Source organism: Balearica regulorum, chromosome 3 (genome assembly GCF_011004875.1).
Source record: "Balearica regulorum gibbericeps isolate bBalReg1 chromosome 3, bBalReg1.pri, whole genome shotgun sequence".
NCBI lineage: Eukaryota > Metazoa > Chordata > Aves > Gruiformes > Gruidae > Balearica > Balearica regulorum.
In genome coordinates, this window is record NC_046186.1 from 95,263,290 (window position 1) to 95,285,752 (window position 22,463).

A 22,463-nucleotide genomic window follows, 5' to 3' on the forward strand; every position below is an offset into this window, starting at 1 on the left:
AAGGACTTTAAGCCAATGGGCTGGACTATGAACTGTAACAGCTCAGGAGCGGACACACTACCACTGAGCTAACCCTGCTACAGGGGCATGAGTGTCCAGTGGGGAGACAGCAAAGTCAGCAGGACCAGTCTTCCAAGGCTAAAGCAAATTTGAACCCTAACTACCACACTTCACAGCCCAGCCACCCTTACCAGAAACAGCTGGCACCACATACTAACCCAACAGCAGGTGAAGTGTCAGTCAATCTCTCTTGTCATTATGGTGACTTCTAGTGAAAGTGTAATAAAGTGACATGAACTTCCTCAGCAACACCAGCAGAAACCAGCAGACCTCTTGAGCCAAAGCCCTCTGAGCAGCCTTAGTTGTCAACCGCCTAAAGACCAACTTTAGGAGGGGGAAAATAAAAAACCCAGAGAAGTCCCTTACAGCAGCACCTAAAGCTTATTTCCTGGATTCACTTACAGGAGGCAATGGCAGCCTCTCAGGTTCTCCAAATGGAGGAAGGTTAGGAGGACCTATGGCAGCCACACTAAACCAATTCAGGATACATGGTACCAAAAGGAATCTTCACAGCAGGCAGAAATTTCATCCTGAAAAGATTCCCAAAGCTTGCATGTCAATCCAAGGTTTGTCAAATCTCCCAAGCTTACAATTTACCCAAGGACAGTCTCCCGGGACTTTGCCTAATGGCAGTACTGTTTCAAGCTAGAAACATAACAGCAGCTTGTTTTCCCTTGAATATGACTGTTGTTGGAAGCTCCCACAAAGAGCAAAAGCAAGCGGATAATGAAGGAGAAGGGCAGCCAAGCACACTGGTTTTAAAGCTCAGAAAGCTCTTGATTTGGGTGGTAGATGCTGATCAGTTCTTAGTCTATCCAAATTAGTTGCTCATTCTCCACTTACACTACTACAGACCTGATTTTATGCTCACACCTAACTTTTCACTAGGTTTCAATGACAGCAGACTGGACCTTTTAAATAATGCATGTACCACACATGCCCAAACACACACAGACCTGCACACAGAGCAGTGTAAGGAAGTTGAGAAGACAGAAGTCCGGTCTATGCCCAGCAGCCCCACATCATCTGAGGGCAGTAGAAGGAGATGGTACAGGACACTTGGCCTCATCATGTGGTCCACACACAGTGTGGCCACAGGAAGCTCCCACACCACTCACAACACCCATCCCGTGTCCACACCTGCAAGGAGATCTGGCCCAACACTTAAGAGAATACTGCATGCTCTGTTAAGCAATTAGTATGCTTGTAGGATGCTCAACCAAGACCAGGCAGCTGCATGTGGTCCCCAAAGGCCTACAAAATATACATAAACCCAGAGTTTGAAAGCCTGGCTTTCTGCCCATACACATGTATACCACTCATTGTACCACTCCCCACGGCATGCTGCAACGCTACCTCTGATGGTCTATGCATTAGCCTTGCAAGAAACAGTTGCAAGCTTAAGTCTCCCTTCTCTATTGAGCCTGCAAAAATGCAGACCACCTGTTTGCAGCACAAAACCTTGGCACTAATATGAACAAAATGGCTGCAGATACCCACTCCTGTGGGTTTTCCTGCATGCCTCCAAGCATCCTGAAAGCTCCTTCCAAAGATTCTCATGGTTTCACAACCTGAGGCTCCAAGAGACAAATAATAACACTAAAGGAGGCAATTCTAGCCACAAGGCCCAGAAACAGCGTTCAAAAGAAATCCCCCACTGCCTCTGCCAAGATATTCCGCACTGAATACGTCCACTACAACCTTATTTTATTTCCAAAAATAAAATCTAATCCTGCCTCCCTCAAGAGCCACAGAGTGTGCAGTCCCTGCAGGAAGAACATGGACGCAGCAAACTTTGAGGAAACATCAGCACTGTTTCTAACAAAGTTGCCATCAGCCTGTCCAGAGTGACTGCGCAGAAGTGCAGCCACACAGCAATCCGCCTCTGTGTAACACATACAAAAGACTCCACTAGAGTCTGGTATACGGATCCCCAGCCCCCAACTCGGGCAACAAGGGCTGCTACTTTTCCCAGATCCCTTCTTTGATTTGGGGCCAGGCACTACACTTCTCACAGTACTGATGCCAATCCAGAGTAACTCTGCTGATTTCAGCAAGTATCCCTCAGTTCACAACACTTTTGCCAAATCAGGATCTGGTGATTTTTTGTAAGCAACTCATCACGACTCCATTTTTATCCCACGGCATATGGCTCAAAAATTTCTCCTTGCATTTGGCAGGAAGAGCTTAGACACTTCTTATCCTAAATCTGTGATCCTCAATTTTCTTTTGAACACTAAGAAAGGATGTAAGCAGAGTTCAGAAAGCCATGGGTCAATGCAGTGAGCCAGGTTGCAAACTTCAGCTCAGATTCCAGTCTTCAAGACCAGAAGGGAGAGAAATGCAAATAACAAGCTGGAAGGCATATTAGGCAAACCATGTTTGTACATTACCTAGCACACTGGGGTTCTAGCCAGGTGAAGGCTGGGAGACAACAGACTGCACACATACAAAGGTAACTAGACAGACAGGCAAATGCCTATATAGCTAAATGTGAACCCTATTAAAAGTAAATACTTCTAAAGAACAGATAGATACATATGCCTTTATCCACTTTTCTGTATTACCTATTGAGTTGTGCAGGGTAACTCAGAGCAAAGCAACAGGACTTCAGTAACAGAAATACAGCCTAGGCCAGTTCCTACTGAGCACACTGGCTGAGAGGAAACTGGCCCAGCATAATAAACACCGCAAGTTACTAGCGTCTCAAGGCCCCGTTATTAGTTACCTGAAGGGTGCAAAAAACAACCGAGAGAAAAGCAGCTGTTCTTACCTTTAGCTGGAAAGGTTGAATTTCGTTCAAACTCTGGTTCTTGAGCTTTTTGGTGAGGATCTTCAGCATGGTACAAATCCGAGGAGCGAAGAAAGGGTTAAGCATACATACACGCACGCATCTACATCTGCCGAGCCGCTGCTGCTACGCTTGGAGGAGCTCCGCAAAGCTTGCATCCAGCACCCCCAGGTACACGGCGGCGGGGGTGAGGGGAGCAAGGCTCCGGACAGCTCGCTTCCAGCTGTGCCCCTCTCTCTCCTCTGCCACCACACTGTCCTACAGCCCTCCGCTGGGGGAAAGAGTGGGAATCCCTTTCCAAAGCCTAAAAAAAAAAAAATAAATACCAAACTTCCTTTGCTTTCCACCCCCCTCCCCGGTTACGCTTCAGAAAGGAGGGAGGTACCAGCTGGCAGCGTGCTGCAAGGGACAAGAGACATTCAGCGCAGAGTGTTTATTGAAGGACGGCAGAGCTCCCTAGCCGAGGCCCCGGGCTCCGCTCATGGCAGCGCTCCCGCTTGCCCCGTCAGCCGCGACGCCGGCAGCCCCAGGCGGGGATCGGGCATCGCGCCCCGCTGCCCTAGGGCGCCGCCGCCACCCGAAGCTCCCGCACCGCTGCGGCCACCCGCACCCCTGCTCGCGACGGGAAACTTGTAACAAACGGCGCGGCAGCCGCGGTGCCCATTGGCCGGACGGGGCGGGACGGGGCGGGGCCTCCGCTTAAAGGGGCCCCGCCGGCGTGACCGCTGGTCCCTACTCCTGAGGCCCGGAGGGTGCCCGAGGGTCTGCAGCAGGGCCGCCGCGATGCCACCGGCGGCCAGTCCCAGGAGGCGTTCCCTGAGGTCCCGGACCTGGGTGGGCTCCGCTCAGGACGTAGCAGACTGACAACTGTGCTGTAGCACATCCTGGCTCGCAGCCTCCTCAGCCCAGGAGGGTAACAGGATGCCGTGACCTATCAGTCCTGTCCCGATTCTGAGCACTGACCCACAGGGAGGCCTCCCGTATCCCCTTTCGAGTCCCTTGAGCCTCCCAGGGAGCTTGCGAAGGGCTCGCAGCAGCAAGGAAACTCCCCACCACCTTTTCTCACTGGAAATGCAAGCACAGGGCCAGGATGGTACTGGCTTCTGCTGCACCAGCTGCCCTCGGGTATGAGCAAGGTGCTCCATTTCCATGGCCCGTCCTCCCGCACCTCCCTGGCAAAACAGTCGGAAAAGTTAATCAGGGATTGACTGATACGCTCCCAGCTGCTTTGAACCCACAGGAAGCCACCGGCAGGTTTGCCAGCAGTAACAACGAAGGGCTTTCACCTACTGCCAACTCCATGCCAGTGATCAACTCCCCATGTCTAGGTGAAAGGTCCCTTTTGCCCATTACCAGTCCTGCGGGGCCAGCAGTGCCTTTGGTCCCAACCTTCCTCCTGGGACAAGTTCAGAAGCGCTCAGGAGGTCTCTGCTTGCGTACAAATTCCAGAGGAGCACAGGCTGGTTAACGTATCAGTTCCCCATTCTCAGCCAGCACGCCTGTAACGAGATAAGGAAAGAGCACTCATAAAATGCTGACTGTGGAAAAGAAAGAGAACATCTTTGCTGCAGGGGAAAGGGCCTCAGTTCAGCTCCAGTTAGCTATTTTTCTTGAAGGAGTACAACAGGCAGAGTCTGAGCCAGAAAACAATGTTTCTGCTTTTCAGATAGTGCCTTCTTAGAAGATGCCTGCAGTAGGAAACGATCTCATCTATTAAACCATACTTGCTCTGTGAGTTCTGCATTCACACTGTGGACTTATTTTCACCTGGTTTTCCCCCAGTTCACACCAAATTGAAATCAACATCCAATCTTATGATTCTAAATCACCTTATGTTGTTCTAGATACTTCTGGTTTCCTTACTGCATGAATACAGGAAGACAGGTAATGGTGCACATTATCAGACACTAGTCTTGCATCCTGCCTCCAACGGGAGACAGTAAAATGCCAGATGAAAGCAGAGCTCTGCAATAATATATCTAATGTTAGGTAAGAATTATTGCTGCTCCCTAACCAATAATCAAGGTACATTCCAAAGCCTGACAACTGAGAGTCTCTTACCCTGGTGAACAGCACTTAAGAAGATTCTTTTTTTTTTCATATAAAACCAAATTCCCCAGACCTTTATTCATTCCCTATTCTGGCTCTGCAGCTGCTGGCTTTCCTTGTAATGGTCTGTAAGATATGACCTATAACCACAGTCAGCTTAAACTACTGGGTATGATTGCTTTCCCATATTTGAGTTCTCCAGGTTCAAGCGTCGGGAGCGGCACATGCCAGGGCCCAGTTGTTTGTCTCAGGATGGACAAAGCTGAAAAAGCTCCCTGAAACAGAGAAAAGCAGAACCTGCCACCCCACCTGCAACACCTCACAGCCTTTAGCTGATCTCATACTACCCCACTAAGCGTGAAACAGCAGCAGTGACCACAGCCTGGTGGTGGGTTCATGCTAGGCTGCCTAACCTTCTCCTGGGACAATGCTGCCAATGACAACTGCCTAAAGCAAGTACCAAAGAGGCTTTGTAATGGCACTTGTGATGTGACAGAAACTAATAGTATAATTCCTTGTGTTAACTCTGCTTCTGCAACCTTTGCCTACAGGTGTTTCAGCAGGTACCTGCAGAGCAGCTATTTCTTTCTTGCTTTGTATTTCATAAAACCAGAATAGCCAGGAACACCAACTTTGGGTACACCCAGGTCTTTTGGGGGTCAAGTTATACACACCTGCTCCCAGTGTTTTCTCAGACCACATAGCCATGAGCACCTCTGTGTTCCAGCAGGCTCAGGAGAAACTCACACTCTCAGGTTCCTTCCCACCTAACCTTGCACCTCGCACTGGTAAAGTACCATGGCCTCTCTCTTGCTCCACTGCCACAATGCCAGGAGCAACTGATTGACAGATCACAAGCTCTTCATTGATCCACAGCATCCAGCATCTCCTCTGAATGAGGCACAGTGACACACTGCTGTAACCAGTGACAAGAAATTTACCAGACCCCCAGAAGAAAAGAAGCCCTTGCAGAAAGCAGAGCTGCAACTTACTGCTCCAACTCTTGTCTTACGTGATCCCTGCCCTGAGGATGAGGCTTGACATGCTAGATGAGTTCCCAGTAGATGACAAGTCATGTTCCTGCATCACATACTGGAAAGAAAGCTTCCTGTGAGGTCTGGAGGTGTTGCTTCTCCACACACATACAGGTTGCAGAACACTACCAAGTAACTTCTATCCAAGGACAGCAAAATATTTTCCAGGGGTAAGTAATAGTATTATTCCCAAAGGAGAAAACTAAGACAGAGGAAGGTTACTTGATTTTCTGAAGGTCACTGAGGAAAGCTGTGGAAGATCCAAGAATAGAAGTGGTATCTCCTGGCCTCTAGCTGTATGCTCCCAAACTGTAATCTAGCCTGTTACTAGATCACACTGCTGGAGCTATGCAAGATTCAGTGCTTTCAATTCCCAAGCATCTCATGTGATCGCTTTGCTTTGGTTTTTGTTCCTGTGGGTTTCTCACCCCTGGAGTTTTGATCTGCCTACTGGGTTCAAACCAAATCCAAATCTCAAACCTAGTCAAAGAGGCCAAGTTTCCTCTGGCCACATGATAAAAACATGAAAAATGCATTGCATAACATTTATGGTAAGCCCACAAGCCTGCTCCAGCATTGCTTGAAGATCTGTTTAAATTCCTTATGGCCAAACCAGGAGCAGAAGGGAAGCAAGTGACAAGCTTCCCCTGCAAGAACACGTGGCATTGTGGAGACAGGGAGAGGGCAGGGGGCTGTGAGCTGAGCCAGGATCCTGGTTCACTTCCACAATACCCACATGTTCCTGCCTGCTGCTGCAATGGGCAATACATCCCTGGAGAACTGCCTTAGCTCTTGGTGCACCACATCTTTTCCCTCCAAGACATTCCTCTGTGGGAATCCTAGCCAAACAGTACCGCAGGTGAGACAGGCAGCGGTGAAGACAATGCAGTGAGGATTAGTTTAATGCACAGATTCCCTGAGCTGTGTTTCCCATTGTGCCCAGAGGACAATCTAATGCCTTCTGCAGCTTATCCTGCCCAGGGTGTACCACTGGCATTGCAAGATGCAAGAACAGGAATGTGTGTGGGTGCAGAAGGCCCCATTAGGCAGGCCTGGCCAAGCCTTTTCATAAGGAAAGAGATGTTATTTTCACCCTTTGAAGTCACCAGGGGATTTTCTCGGCCCACCTTGCACATGAACTGCTCTTCTCCTTCCCTTTCCCACACACTGCCCTGTGCCATAGCAGGATCGTGCTGCATCTGTGCGGACGCTGGTCTGAGCATCATGATGTAGAAGGCAAAAAAACCTGCCAGGGAAGAGGTTCAAGTGCCATCTATTGGGGATCTCCCCTCATTACACCAAGGGAGACAGAGCTGGAAAAAACACATCCGTACCCTCTCACTTATGACCCTAAATGGGTGATGTCTGAGACAGACACTGGAGCTACAGCCAGTGCTGGGCACAGAAGGAGCATCTGTCGGCCAAGCACAATGCTAAAAGCAAGGCACAAGCAGGATGAAAGCTGAGCCTAGAGCTTGCTGGAGGAAGATGTGGGCCCAAAGCCAGGCACATCCTGAATGGTGCCACAGAGCAGGGCCATCCATCAACCGTCTCAGCCACAGTCCAATGTATGTAGATAAAAGCAGGGGAGAAGGACAGTCCAGAAAAATAATGAGAATTGTTCCCAGAACAGTATGACTGACAAAACAGGCAAAGTGCACTGAGCTCTATCCTTGAGGCAGCCACCAATCACTTATGGCAGGTACCACAGAGCATTTCTCCTTGAGTGTGTGAATTGCTGAGCAGAATTGCTCCTCCAGAAGCGATCATCTCTGACTTTGCCTCTGTGTGATGTCTGTCTTAACACAGGCCAAGCCAAGCCAAGTCCCCACCATACAAACTGTAAGCACCCTGTGGCCAGCCCAGCTGCAGGAATCAAGTTCCAGCATACACAAGTGCTCTCCAAGCTCTGGCCATGTGGTCTTTATACCAGGAGTGCAGGGCAGGCAGTTGGGAAACAGCTCACCTGTGGTCACAATGGAGCCCTACACTAAGGCTATAGGGACCCAAGGGTGAGAACTGGCCACCATTACCTTAATGGCTACAAACTGTCCCAGAACCGAGCCAGCTGCTGTTATGCAAACACTTCGGACATTAAAGGAGTCTCAGGAAGGGCTGGTCAGAGATCGTTGAGACTGACAGCTATCTGTTCTCTTTGAGATACATCTCTTTTAGGCACTTCTGAGGAATGAACTACCTAGGATACATGTTTTTTCAGATGCAGTTTTTGACTGCCACAAAAAGAGGAAAAGAAGCAGAAAAGAAATTGAAGAGAAAGGTGTTCAGAAATTACCAATCCCTGTTATTTGATAAAGAAACAATCACCATGCAGCATGGGCCATGTGACAGCAGTAAGGAAAAGAGATGATCCTCTTAACAGCACTGCTGGGCAGCCCCATCTCAGTTATAACTCCCTTGTTGCCCATTCTCTCCCTGCAAATTGCTAGGGCCGATTGGTAAGTCAGCGTGTGGCTAATACACTGGGAATCAGGGAGAGCAGGATTACCAGGACCGTTTATACTAAGCTTCTCTAGCTGGTACTGCAGACATTTCTTCCTCTGCAAACGGGATTGGAAGGGGCCCCATGACACCCACTTGGTAATCTCCACATAGGCAGCACTCACAGGGCCAGCAGTTTAGCTTGGCCAGACGGAAGCTGGTATCAGGGCAACCTGGCTCCTCAGAAACACAAGCAAAGAGAAAGGATGAGTTCTGCTTTAGTTATCTTCTTCCCTCTAACCCCTGGAGAAGAGGAATCATCTCACCTGCCTAAAGGATCTCTGCCCTTCTTTCCTTCAAATACGGTCACTGCAACTCACTCATATCTATTCGTTTTCAAATACCTTCATGATAACAGTTCTCAGCTGGAATGACACAGTGTTTCTGAGCCCTGCCATGTAGTTAACAAGGAGCAAGCAGTCAGTCCAAAGATGAAAGAAACATCCAGTCTATACATCCTACCCCAACAGAGAGGGCCAACCGACTCATCAGTTGCCTCAGCCTTCAGGTCTTTAGGCCAAAGACAAGAAACCTCAAACTACAATGCTTAGAAGGGCAGCATCAGAGAGAAAGGACCTAGGTTCCTGCGAAAGCAGGAAACTTCTTAAGCAAAAGTGCTAGGAAATGAGCACACTCAGTCTCTGCAGAGGGAGGGAGAAAATATTATTGTGGTTGCTAGTTTGATGGGGGAAATTCCTTTCTGGAGCTTCCTAGCTGCCCAGACAGCCTCTGGGCTTATCCCAAGTGCATAAATACAGCTCTCCACATGAAAGAGGTTTCCCAGTTCCTCTAGTTGGGCACTCCATCTAGATCTGTGTGAGCTGTTTCAGTGCTTCTAAGGAAAGTTAAAAAGGAGCCAGGTTAGTATCACTGGGGAAAGAAATTCCAGGAAGAATTTCCAGGAGGTGCAGATTTGAACTTGTTGCCTTGCAGCTCATCCCTTCCGTGGGCACAGTGCACAGATGAGGAGAACAACAGCCAGGCTGCACCCATTCTGTACCCTGGCTGGGCCAGCCTGGGGGGACTCCTGGCCACAGTGCCTCACTGTGAGCCTAGCCAGACCTCTCAAAATGCCATCAGATGATCCGAAAACACCAACCAGGCAATGGTGATGTTTCACAGAACTGCCAGGACTCCCACCAGTCTACCTGCGCCCCACCTCCAGCTGCTGCCAGGCTCCACTGACGAGGGAAAACAGTCAGCGCATAAACCTGTGCTACTGAGCTGCTCTTAGCATGGCGGGGAAGGCTGGGGAGAGGAGCACTAGTACTGCCTGAGGCCTCTGCAGGAGTGACAGCACAGCAGAATTCTCAGAGAAAGGGTCAGAGGTAAAATATACAGCCCTTAACATAACTATAGAAATGAGAAGTGCTCTAATGACTGAGGATTTGTGTCCACAAACCAGCTGGAAGCCAACCAAAGGAGTCCAAACATCCAGTAAAACTGCACTTGGAGGAACAGAACAATACAGCCTGTCTTCACAAGCCTCTGCCTCAAAATCTCAGATTGCTAAACTGGCCAAGGAAGGAGCAACCTTAGAAGATTTTGTAATGAGAATAAATCACAAGCATGTCATTTACTCCTTCCTTTCTGAACTCTGTGAATGCACATTGCATCTGTACATCCCCTCTGGCTCTTCTAAAGGCCAAGGCCAAATGCTGAAACCTTTATCAGTTTCTCACAACTAAGGACAGTTATTTGCAAGCTATCCACCAGAAATCCCAGTTGGAACAGCTCTCTAGGCAGCGTGGCTGTGTAAGCAAGGATGAAAATGGCCTTGGGATGGAGGAAATGAGTTTGGCATTAGAAACCGTGAGCTCTGCATGCAGGCACGCTAGCGCTAAAAATGGTCCAACAAGGAGGCAATAGAAGATGGGCTAAGACAAAGGGCAGATAAAGGTTGGGGATGAGATATTTTAATGGAAATCTTATCATACAACACTCCTTTATATCTCTTTGTTTCCAGGGTAAAACTTTTCAGCTAAGAGGTGCTGTCAGAACAGAAGCAGGATCTGGCTGATCCATGGAGACATGACAGCCATGGCCTGCTCCTGTCCTACAGACCTCCCCTGTGGGGGGGTTGGCTAAAAGAAACCTTGTGAAAAGCCCTATATTGTATCTGACTTTCTGTAGCCTGTATTATATACCAGCCGTCCCCAGAGGGCACAAGAGACCACCACTTTGCCTCTGCACCGGTTCCCCCTTTGCAACTCAGCACCGCCAGGAGAAGGGAGAGCGGTTTGGAAGGGTTCGTGGGTTTTTCCCAGCTCTGCCTCTGTGTTTTTCCACGTGGGCTGGGGGCAGAACCGGGATTACCACATAGTGGCAACAAGCTGCTTTATGTTGACAAGCACATGTGCAAGCAGGAAGTTTGCTTTATTAGCCAAAGGTCTGGGTGTCTCATGCACAGCCAGCAAGGTTGCTGATCCCAGGCTTTGCACGCTCCCTTCTCAGTGCTTAAGCCTAAGGACAGTGCAAAAAAACCACTGCGAAAAGATCAGTTTAGCAATCTGAGATTTTGCCCCTGAATCTCACTCTAGGATGGCCTCTCCTTGTCTGAGCATGTGGGAGATGGACAGTTGATCCTGACACTAGTTATACCCCACCACCTTGCCGTCAAAGAACAGAAAAGTACAGCCCACACAACCTGACTGCATTCACATGAGGCAATGCATAAACAAAGTCTCTTGGTCTTCATTTCCACACCACTACAGCCAGCATTCCTAGAGGTATTAGAGAGCAATTTTCTGGATCCTGTTTTTGAAAAACCTCTCCTCTTTCTCTGCCAAATCTACTTAGCTGTGTTCTGGCTCCCCTATACGTGGGAAGTGGGCCCAGATACACAGCATCAAATCCCCCGAATTAACCTGCTCACACATCGCAAAGAAGTGCATATAGCAGGTGCGTGGGATTCAGCCTCTGGGAGACCTGCGTAGCTGTATAGCAAATTGCAAGAAAAATAGGACAGACAGATTCAATCTAAAGGATCAGACATCGAATCTCATCACTCCCCAGCCCTGCCCTTTTCTCTCTAGTAAACCCAAAGAAGGACTTCAGAAGATCCAGCTAAATCTGCTGTATATATGGCAGACACTCATCATACCTGCAGAGAAAAATAGCTTTCAATGCACTTCTGCTGAGGTCCTTGCTGCTATCATCTTGTATCATCACCACAGTATCAGATCTGTCCCAACACGTATTTGCACATTGAGCGGGCTGTGGTTGGGATGGTTGGATACTCAAGTCACATATTGCATAGTAGAGTGGCAGTCCCACCAGATGGACCAGAGTCACATAGATAATGAGACACTCATTATGTCAGTGTTCATCTCAGCCCTGGCCAAGGTACTCTGAAACTAATGTGGTGGCTGCATTGACAGAAATAAAGCTCAAGTTATGGTAAGAGTCCGGCTAAGAGGATAACAGCCAGAAAGGGTTAGGAGAAAGAGCTATGATTAGACCAGACCGATGGGTCAGGAAAAGTATGTGACTTGGAGCACTGTAATTAGCATCTGGACCAAAGAAGTTTTGTTCCTTCGGTTTGCTGCTATCAGTCAGATACCTTTCTGTGGCATTCTTCAGAGGACAAAGAAAAGCTAAAATCTCAAGTACATTTGTGTAGTAGAAACTCAATAGCACCATTTCCAAGAGATGTTATACCACAAGGATCAGAATAACTGAACACACTTGCAGAGGTGTTCCCTTGCAAAATCTAGTCAGTCCCTCCATAATTTAATATAGTAAAATTAGTGTAATCTTAAAATCTCCAGGTTTTACCTGAAGGCAAAGGAAGCTATTTTCTACAAAGCCTGATGAAAATTAGCCAGGCTTTGAAAAATTACCATTTCAAATGTTTTTATTTTTTCCTCTTATGTTTTGCATGACTTTCTTCCTAAAAATATAAAAAACCAGATTTCACTGTTGTTATATGCCACTGTCATGAAGACAGCGATACTAAAACTGTGTAATTACAACCCACTTTACCTTCCACAGGGTGTCTGCTATTTAGGGAAAACACTAAGGGGTCATTAACACCAGAAGGCAATGCTTTTTAGCTAGAGTGATAGAAGATTTAAAGGATCAAGGCCCATGTCCACAAAAACACAAGGTCCCATAAAATGGATCCTGGGAGAAATCAAGTATCTAAGTCCAGGCATGCAATCCTTAAAACCCTGCCTAATCCCTTGGGCTCCTAGACTATGTCTATACCAGTAAATTAAACGTGCCCAGGACTGTTCTCTGGCATTGAGGGCCCTGGCACAGGATGGCTTGCACCCATAACATTAAACCCTTTTATCTTTCAAGCAAGGCATTTGGATCCAAGTGGTTGTTGGGAATGGCCCCTGGCCCATGCTAACTCCTTCAGCCATGCCTGGGAATTGTTTGGAAGCGTGTTAACTGGCACAGGCCAAAACCATGGCAAGAATAAATTAAGAGGAAACAGCTATTAATTTCATAGACGATGGAGTTGTAGCGCCCCAGCACATTTGCTGATACAGACGTAACCCTAAAATCCTATCGTGTACATATATACTTATATACTATGTACATATATACATTTATGCAGAATATTATGCACTTATACGATATACTTACAAATAGGTTTTGATCTGCATAGGAAGGATTTCTTGGCAAAAGTGTGGCAGATAGATAGGTGTTTATGTTGCTGGTTGACCAGCCATCAACAGTCCTTACTTTCAAGCGTCTTCATTCCTCCCTTCCAGGTTAACCTTGAATTTCTACCTTTTCAGATGCTTGAGTTTTATTCTGAATAACTGAAAACATTTGGGGGTAATTTTCACATTGATTTTTGCAGCTGGAATCTGTATTCGTCCATGCTTAGAGGTGTTTGGAAATTGCCTTTGCTTTTGAGATTTGCTGTGAATCTCCAACACTGTCTCGTATCTCTGCTGTACATGATCTGGCAGATCCCAGGAACAGTGTGGAGCCGAGGACCGTCCTGTGACTGAGCATCTCATGTTGACCTTGCCTGAAGGAGACTTGCTCCTCACGGTAGCTGCAGCTCTTCAGAGCTGGAAGCCATTGCTGTGTCCTGTCTGCCTGATGTCAGTCACACAATGTCATTTTGCAGAGGCAAACTGGACACACAGGGATGATGGGATTGGCACAGCAATTGTGGGCCCATTCTTGTAGCACAGATAGGACCCTGAGTGTGTCCCAAATTACAAAGTACACTTTGATTTCCCCTGGTAGTAATAGCTGGTTTTTTCCTAAAACTACTCCAGAAAAGTCATGTGGAGGCATAGGGTATTTATTTGCAGGCCTAGCCTTCAGACCACTCCTCTTTATCCACGGATAGGACAGCATCCTCTGTCCATCCAGTCATCTTGCTTCAAATGGAACATGAGCAGTAGCTAGTCTTGACTTTTACAGGAAACAGCCTGAGCTACAAAGTCAAAATCCCACATTGTAAAAAAAGAAACCTTTTGTTCATATAAACACATCCATATAAATTGTATCATGTACTTGTTCATATAAAACAATATACTGCGCACATCTTAGGTGCAGGGGACAGCCTCTAAACAATCTGGACAATATCTGGATTTAGGTTATGTTCCACTGTACCAGAGGTGTCTGAATCAGCATGAGCTAAAACTCGCTGCCTTAAGACTCATCTCTGAATGGTGTGCAATGCTGAGACACTCACGGAAGCCTGTCATTCTGTGTAGTGGATCTTCCATGCTAGCAGGGCACTCTGAAAGTCTGCAAGTCGGAAAGCCTGCTCAGCAGCACCCTGAAGCTGACTTGCCTGGCCCATAAGCCATGCTGACACCTTTAAATCAGCAGAGGATATATAATGGCCACCAAGAAGGCTGCGGAATAGCACCTCGCCAGCTGCAGTTAGTAGCTGATGGGTGCTAAGGGGCCTGCAAAACAAAAGCCCAAGGCTTGTCTCCAAGCTGCCCATAGCCCATGTGTGAGCAGAGGAGTTTGTCTTCACTGCTGAAGACCTGAGCCAAAAACCAGAGCAATATACTCCGTGATTGATGCCGCTGAGTCAAAAGGAAATGACCCACTCCTAGATAGCACTGCAGGAACTGCTGCAGGGATAGAGTCATACACACGCACGAGCAGGCAAGGCGCTCAGTAACTGAAAGCATCTGCAACCGCACTCTGCAGCAGGGACTCAGCCAAGCCATGCCCCGCGAGGGCAGCAAGGAGGGTTTAGAGAGCCAAGGGGGGACAGCCTGCCTGGACAGCACCTCCCTGCCGGCGGCCGGCGAGGGAGGCCTTGCTCATCCCTTAACCCAGGCAGGGAGAGGCATCCCTCCGTTAAAAAAAAAAAAAAAAAAAAAAAAAAAAAAGCCTCCCGAGGCCTCTGGCCCGCTCCCTCCCGTCCCGGCAGGCCGAGAGCCGCCACCCCGCCACCCCTTCCCCTCAGCGGGGCTCCTCGGCCGGGCTCCAGAGTAGGCGCCGGCCCGCGCCCGGCAGGGGGCAGCAGCGGCGCGCGCACCAACGGCCGGCCGGGCCCACGCAACGGCCCTAACGGCCGGCGGGGCGCGGCGTCCCACCGCGGCCTCTGCCCGCCCCGGGGCCCGCCGCCTCCCGCCGGGCACCCCGCACCCCCTCGGTGAACAGCCGTCTCGCTTGGCGGCGGGGCGACGCAGCGTCGGCCTGGCGCGGCTCGGCGGGACGAGGAGCGGGGCTGTGCCCTGAGGCGGCCCGAGCCTGAGGTTGCCGCCCAGCGTCACCCGGGTGTCCGCGGGGGGCTCTGGAGCCTCCCAGCCCAGAACCGTCACCTCCTAACGGGGCCGCCTGCAGGAGCCCTGTGCTTGACTGCAACAGCACTCGTGCCCGTTTTAGAGCATGCAGTGACCAAAACCACCTCGGTCCCCCTGTCCCTTGGTGGAGAAGGAGTGTCTCCAGGTTTCCTGTCACCACAGTAGAGCCGTAGGGGAGCCTAAGGGGACTGTGGCCTCGGCTGCCTCCTCGCTTTACCCCAAGACCTCAGCCAAACACACCTATCCAGGATTTGAGTTTATGGTTGCCTTCAACCTTAAACCCACACCCTTTTCTGAGCTCTCCTCACTTCGGTGCAATTTCTTCTTGTAATAGTTGGGACATCGAGGCCAGTTGCAAGCCTGCGTGTGTAAGTCCCTGCCAAGATTTTCCCATTGTCACAGCTCGCTGAGTTCCTTCCCCTTCCTCCACCCACCAAATCCTGCTGGGTTACTGGAAACACTGCAGTCCTAATGTACCACTGTCTTCAGGCCACCTATGGCAGAAAGGGATTTTTCCAGGAAAGGCACTTAAGACAATCACAGTCATTCACGACTTCTTTAGCGCTTCTGCTAAAGCTGCTGCTTCTCCCTTACTGAAAAGGGGTGATAACCTATTTTGACAGCATAAGCTACTATAGAGGGGAGAAAGAGAAGAGAAAAGAGAGAAGAGACAAAAGAAGAAAAGAAGAGAAAAGTTATGTGAATCTGTGTTCTCTAGGCTCCAGGACACAGCCAAGCTGGCCAACCTGCTCCATATAAAACCCACTCTAGTCGCTACCTCTGTCCCTTCCGTGGTGACTAGCCAGCGGGTATGCAGATTGCCTAGAGAGTGTCTCCTCCTCACCCCCAAACCTTAGGAAATTTGAGGGGGGATGGGACACCAACCAAAAAACCCAGCCCCAAAACCCTAGGGAAATGTTGTCTAAGACTCAGAACAACACCATAAGAATCCAAATTTCTGTATTACAGGGTGAGCTTTCATTTTCCATATCCTTGGTCACATTTCTTAATCGCTCTGAGCCTCATAATTTTCACCATAGCAGCATCCCACCCATCTGTGCAGTGGCCGGAGCATTCTGATGAAGGTCATTATGTAGGCAGGCACTTTAATTATATGTGTTTTAGGTGACAACTAGATCTTTTTATGATCGTGACCTGAAGAAAAATCAGACTGCCAATTAACTAGAGGTGGAGAACACTTCATTAATGAAGGCAATGAAGGCAGGACTAGGAGGTGCCTGTTTTCTTTCTTAAGGCCAGATGATTCTATAGTTCTGCAAAAGCCAATTTTCACTTTTAAATGCCTTGATTTCCCAAACTGCAAAATGGAGGAAAATGCCTATTGCACAGGAGCAGCATGAGATTTATTTATTTATATAAATAACACTGGCAAGGTTCTTGGAAATTGCCAGATAAGGCATGTCGCATAAGAACAAAGTAAGTATAGCCAATAGCTTTATCATGAAGAAAGTAGCAAATATCTTTGTCTTTATGACACTGCGAAGTATAAGGAATGAACAGCCTGTTTTTACATTGTACCTTGCATTTGCTTGCTGAACGTTCCCTGCTAGATACCTAATTTGCTACTGAGCAGAACTCAGGACTCGCGTGTTATTTTCTTGGCACATCAGACACAACCCTACAGAGAGTGAAATGCAAACAGAGAAACAACAAGAAGCTTTCTTGTACCATCAAAGATGTAGGAAAGGGAGAAAGGAAAGGTGGCAAACCACAAAGTTTGCCCAACAGAGAGGCCAAAACAGAGGAGAGAAGCATCAAAAGCAGCCACAGGCATCTGAGAGGAAAGCACAAGTGAGTGGGAGAAAGACAATGCAATAATACAAAAATAAAGCCCCTGGCCCATTTGGACACGTTCAGATTAAAGGGCAGGGGGCAGCCAGACTGACAACTATCTTGGAGCTCTTCCCCAGGGAGCAAGGCATTGGGTGCTTTTTGTATATAATAAAAAGGCTTTAGGCACTTCTGTTCCTGCCAGCTCCCCCTATTACTTGTTCCTCAGTCCTAGAGTCTTCCCCCCCGTGACGGCTTTCCCCAGCAGCCTTACCTGAACCCTTAAGGCAAGTGCTGCTTTCTTCTACCCACGACAGCAGCGAAAGACAACATCCACCACACCCCCCCTCCCCCCCCCCCCACCATTGCCTGCCCCGCCAGACCTACCAAGGTACAAAATCTGCTAGAGCAACTTGCTAAAGACTTCCTTGGTTTGGCCATTCTGAGGACAAAAGTCAGAGGGTTTTAGTCATATCTCAGGTGCTCTCTTTACCCGGCAGACCGCCACTGACCTACTGCATGAGAACCATTAAGTGATGCTGACCAGCTGCACTGTATCTTCACAACCATAAGAACACACAGCAAGCCAGCTCTGTACGATACTGTAGTGGTGCAAATTGGAAAGACAGCTAGGAAATCTCTGTTCTCTCCCTAACTCCTGCAAAGGGAATACCATGACATGCTTTTTAATGGCTTTTAAAACATACAGCTCTTGCCCCACAATTCAGAGCCCTCTGCATCCCAGCAGCATAGCACATTGCAGTGTAACACAGCCCAGCAAAACCTGGGAGTGATGTAGCTGGGCTCAAAGCCCCTACCCCATCTAAAACTTTTCTTCAAGAAGTCATCCTCACAGCACCACTTATCACGCTTAAGTAAATTCTGTGCCAGTTTTGCCATTCTCTGTGCACTGCTGGAACCTTGGGACTCTTCCTTGTCTGAGAAGACCTCACAGTATAAGAGCCGGGCCCATAGTTGCCTTTTTCTCCACTGTATTTGTAAGCTACGGAGAACCGGACTGGTGGGAACCCCTGGACAGCACACTCCAATGGTGGGGAGAAGTACAGCAACCCAGGAAATGTGAGAAACGCTGATAGCACTTCAGGCTTTTTATTGCCTCCAGGTAGTTAGGATGTGATCCACCCTCATTCTGCTTGAGGAATCACCAGCCAAACTGCCCGCTGTTCTTTAATGAGATGCACAGGGCAGAAAGGACACAGCCTGGTTTGCCCCACAAACCTGGCTCACCAGGCTGATGGCAGAATGCTTTTGGTGTAAAATGATGGGAAGAGCCTGAGTATTAGAGCTGTTGTTTCTCCTGGTCCCCTTGCTTTCCTAGATCTGAGGAGCTTGGCGTGATTCCAGAGAGATTAAGGGTGCTGGACTGGGAGGGAGGATCCTGCCATTAATAAAGGACCAGATGCAAGCCTGGGGAAGGAGTCTATTCCATTATTAAGATCTCTCCCTTCCCTCTGGGAAGCCTTTGACCTGGAGGAAGGGTCTGAGCTCAAAGTCATTCTTCGGGCAGGTAATTAAGCAGGAGGCTGGTGGAGGAAGCAATCTCTTCAATCTCTCCTTTCTGCTCCTGTCTCTATAGACTGCTTGCACCATGAAACAGAAATCCTTACCTGTGCACAACCCTTACCTACTGCCAAGTTTTGGGAAAGCTGTGACTTCAGGAACTGTTATGAAAAGGTCACTGAACTGCTAAAATCTGACAGCATCGCGATGACATCGAAACCATGGCAGCCAGTTTGCTTTCTGCACCTCCTTCGACGGCTACAATAAAAAAGCGGGCAGCCCAGCAGTTAATGCTTGCAACTCAGAGTAACCGAAATTGCACAGGGCCCAATTCCAGCCCTGCTATTGTGCAAGTCTGGGAAAGGCACCAATTCTCCCTGTGCTCTCCCCACCGCCTCCCCGAGTGAAACAAAACACCCATCAAGTAGCGGGCTGGCTTGTCTGAATGAATTAGTAGCTATAAAACAACCTGAGTTCCACACAGGTCCATCAAAGCCTTTATCAGGAGTCTGACACTGGCTGTCACCCTCTCCTTCAGAAACAAGGGGCAAAAAGAGACTACATCAGGCAGAATGACCTAGCCTCACAGAGAGATTTGACATCGTGCAGATACCTAACAGTAATATTTATCCATCAGGACTGACATACACTAGACTTGAACCAGGCAATCTGGAGTTTCATAGCCACCCTCTTAGCTCCTAAGGCTCAAAGCCTTAAAAGATTTAAGCAGCTAAATAACATCAGCTGCCTGAAACCTAAATACCTTTGAAGAGCAGGGCCTCAGGATTAGCCTGCTAACCAGAAGAGCCTAACTTCATGCCACTGGGAACACCAGCCCTGATGTCTCACCTGATACTTGCAAAAAGGTAATTGAAGATTGAGAACCCACCTAGTTAATTATAGTAGTGTAGTATCTTGCTTCTTAATAGGGATATGTAATCAATGTTAATCTTTTGGGCGTGATACTAAATATCGAAAGGGGATGTTTGTTTTGCGATTTCCCTCTTCCTTAATGGCAGCTTTTCACTACCCTGCACAATCAGTCACCCTGCACTTCACAGCTATAAATATTTCGGGCGGGCTTGATAGCTGTAGCATTTCAGCGTCTTTCACCTCAGGCTTTACCTCATCCATTATCCACTGCTCCTTTGTGGCAGTTTCTGAGCTGATCTCCTCCTCTTAAGCTACACAGGCTGTGTGCTCTGTGTAGACTTTTCCTCAAGCTCTGGATGCCAAGCTGATCCATACCAGGTACCTGAAGGAGTAGTATCAAAGGAGAGCAAGCTCCTGCCTTGGGCAACTCAGACAAGATGCAAGCGGTTTGACTGAACCACCAGAGACAGCAGAGATGTCCATCTCTGCCTGAGGAAGATGGATTAGACTGGGAGGCAGGGTAGACTGAAGAGGGGAATAGAGCAGGAAAGGGACAGGAAGGGTAGTCAGGAGAAGGGCAGGGGAAGCATAATGGAGGGGAAAGCTGAAGCAACAGAGGCAGTGGGGGGGAGGCAGGATGTCTATGAGGAAATAGGGTTTGAAATAAAGGGGTGCAGTGACTGATGAAGTAGGCATAGAGCTTAGAGTCAGAGATGAAGGCTAGCTGAGGAGACAATGCATATGGCACTGTGGAGATCACGTGAAAGAAGATGAAGACAGTTGTGAGTATGAATGGAATCATAGAATCGGTTTGGTTGGAAAAGACCTTTAAGATCATCAAGTCCAAGCATTCACCTAGCACTGCCAAGCCCACCACTAAACCACGTCCCTAAGCACCACATCTATGTGTCTTTTAAGTATCTCCAGGGATGGTGACTCAGCCACTCCTCCGGGCAGCTTGTTCCAATGCTTGACAGCCCTTTCAGTGAATAAATTTTTCCTATTATCCAAGCTAAACCTCCCCTGCTGCCACTTGAGGCCATTTCCTCTCTTCTTATCACTTGTTACTTGGGAGAAGAGACCAACACCCACCTGGCTACAACCTCCTTTCAGGCAGTTGCAGAGAGCAATAAGGTCTCCCCTTGGCCTCCTTTTCTCCAGGCTAAACAACCCCAGTTCCCTCAGCCGCTCCTCATAAGACTTGTGCTCTAGACCCTCACCAGCTTCGTTGCCCTTCTCTGGACACGCTCCAGCACCTCAATGTCTTTCTTGTGAGGGGCCCAAAACTGAACACAGTACTCGAGGTGCAGCCTCACTAGTGCCGAGTACAGGGGGACGATCACTTCCCTGGTCCTGCTGGCCACAGTTTCTGATACAAGCCAGGATGCTGTTGGCCGCCTTGGCCACACTGCTGGCTCGTATTCAGCCGGCTGTTGACCAACACTCCCAGGTCCTTTTCTGCCTGGCAGCTTTTCAGCCACCCTTCCCCAAGCCTGTAGTGTTGCATAGGATTGCGGTGACCCAAGTGCAGGACCCATAAATATACTTAAGTCCCTTCCTGCCAAGTTCTAGCTATGGAGGTATTTTTGGACTTGCTATACAGTGGGCTTAGCAAGGGCCTAAGAAAATCCAACTGCTTTTTACAATGGGGCTTGAGGCATGATGTCTAAGGTGACTGAAGAGGATGAAACTTTGTAACCTGGAGACTCTTCCTAGGCATAAAGTTTGAGAGCCTTGGGGATAGTTGATGAGTAAACAGCAGAAGACGGTGGCATTAGTATTTCTGGGGGGAGAGGATCAGAAAGGGTGTGCAGAGAATATGAACAGATTGAAGGAAAAGAAACGCTGGTGCTATTGTTCATCGCCTCTTGGGCAACCATGTGCAAGTGCCCTAGATGAAGCTGGCTTTGCTGCAGGCTTTAAAGCTAATGCCATTTTAATTTCTGACATGTCACTAATGGAGAAAGATTTAACATGTATTTATTCAATGTCACTAAAAATACTCCAGCAGTTGCGGGGGAAGGATAAGGCTGATCGATGGGGGAGGGTGGGGAGGACCTGCACTTTTGTAATGACTGAAATATGACGCTTACAAGCGGGATTTGGAAAAGCTCTCTCAGTAACTGCTGAGTATCCTCTGCCATGAAAACCTGCTGTCAAGTGTCATGTCAAATTAGGGAGACTGTGGGCAGAGGCTGAGAGCCCCGTCTCCAAAGTGCAGCCTGATGGACGGGAAGTAATTGCACTGCTATGGCATTGCCTGAACCTGGCAAGTTCTCCCTAGAAACACTGTTTCCCTGGTAATGAAGGAAAGGTTTAATCTGATTTCACTCCAGGTGAGTATGTTCAGTACAGTGAGTCCCTTTGCCACTGTTAACACTCACTCTGTTAGCCGTGAGAGGTAATCTGGCAGATTTTAATCTGTTTCACAAAGTCTGTAAGAGTGTGAGGCAGTAGGTCAACTGAGAGGACAGCTGAGTGCATCATTCTCTTCCCTCTTCTCCGGCGTGCTGCAAAGCCAGGTCATGGGCTCCTGTCTTGTGCTTCTCCCTTGTCTTTGCATGGGGAGGCTTGGATCTGCAGCAAGGGGTGGCAGAGGGACTTCTCTCTTCTTGACCCAGAGCTGGATGTAGCCTTGATGCACAGACTGCGCAGGCTGTTCAGATCTGCAGCTACTTCCACATTGCATGACCTGGAAGGTGGGCGACATACTGGGCAGGGGACCACAGCTCCCTGCGCTCCCTTGGTAAACCTGCCCTGCCTTCCCTGGAATAACGGAAAAAGGATTTAATATTTCCGGGGCCAGGACTGACCATCATGTCCTGACTCCTCCAACCCAGCTAGGCTTTTGGTCACTAAATCATAAAAGTAATAGGAGGCTTCTCTGCCCACAGTATGCAGCTCTGTCCCTATGCTTGCTAATCAGAGATAGGCTCACATAAAATGCTAAGATTCAAGCCTCCATGAACACCAAGGGAACTCGGATCCAGATTAGACAGTGCTTGGATGCTTTGGTGATTGGCACCTTACAAATTACATAGATAGAGCACAGTGGAAATAGATGGGACTTTGCAGCTTTGGCTCTTCTCTGCTAGTTATAAT

The 22,463-nt window shown here is 48.5% G+C and overlaps 1 protein-coding gene across 7 annotated transcripts in view; it reads right to left on the minus strand.

Annotated features, from left to right (window-relative positions):
- Positions 1-3,485, minus strand: part of LOC104635800 (uncharacterized) — a 62,596-nt gene extending 59,111 nt beyond the window's left edge. For 4 of the 7 annotated variants that reach the window (XM_075749039.1, XM_075749037.1, XM_075749043.1 and 1 more), the window contains exons 1-2: positions 3,237-3,484; positions 2,834-3,155 (exon numbers count right to left, since the gene is read on the minus strand). In XM_075749039.1, the coding sequence (XP_075605154.1) occupies positions 2,834-2,938 (105 nt within the window). In that variant the 5' untranslated portion in view covers positions 2,939-3,155; positions 3,237-3,484. Of the gene's footprint in view, positions 1-2,833; positions 3,156-3,236 lie in introns of all 7 variants that reach the window. The other 3 variants (XM_075749036.1, XM_075749042.1, XM_075749038.1) reach the window with 2 other exon arrangements.
- Positions 3,486-22,463: the final 18,978 nt, after the last annotated feature.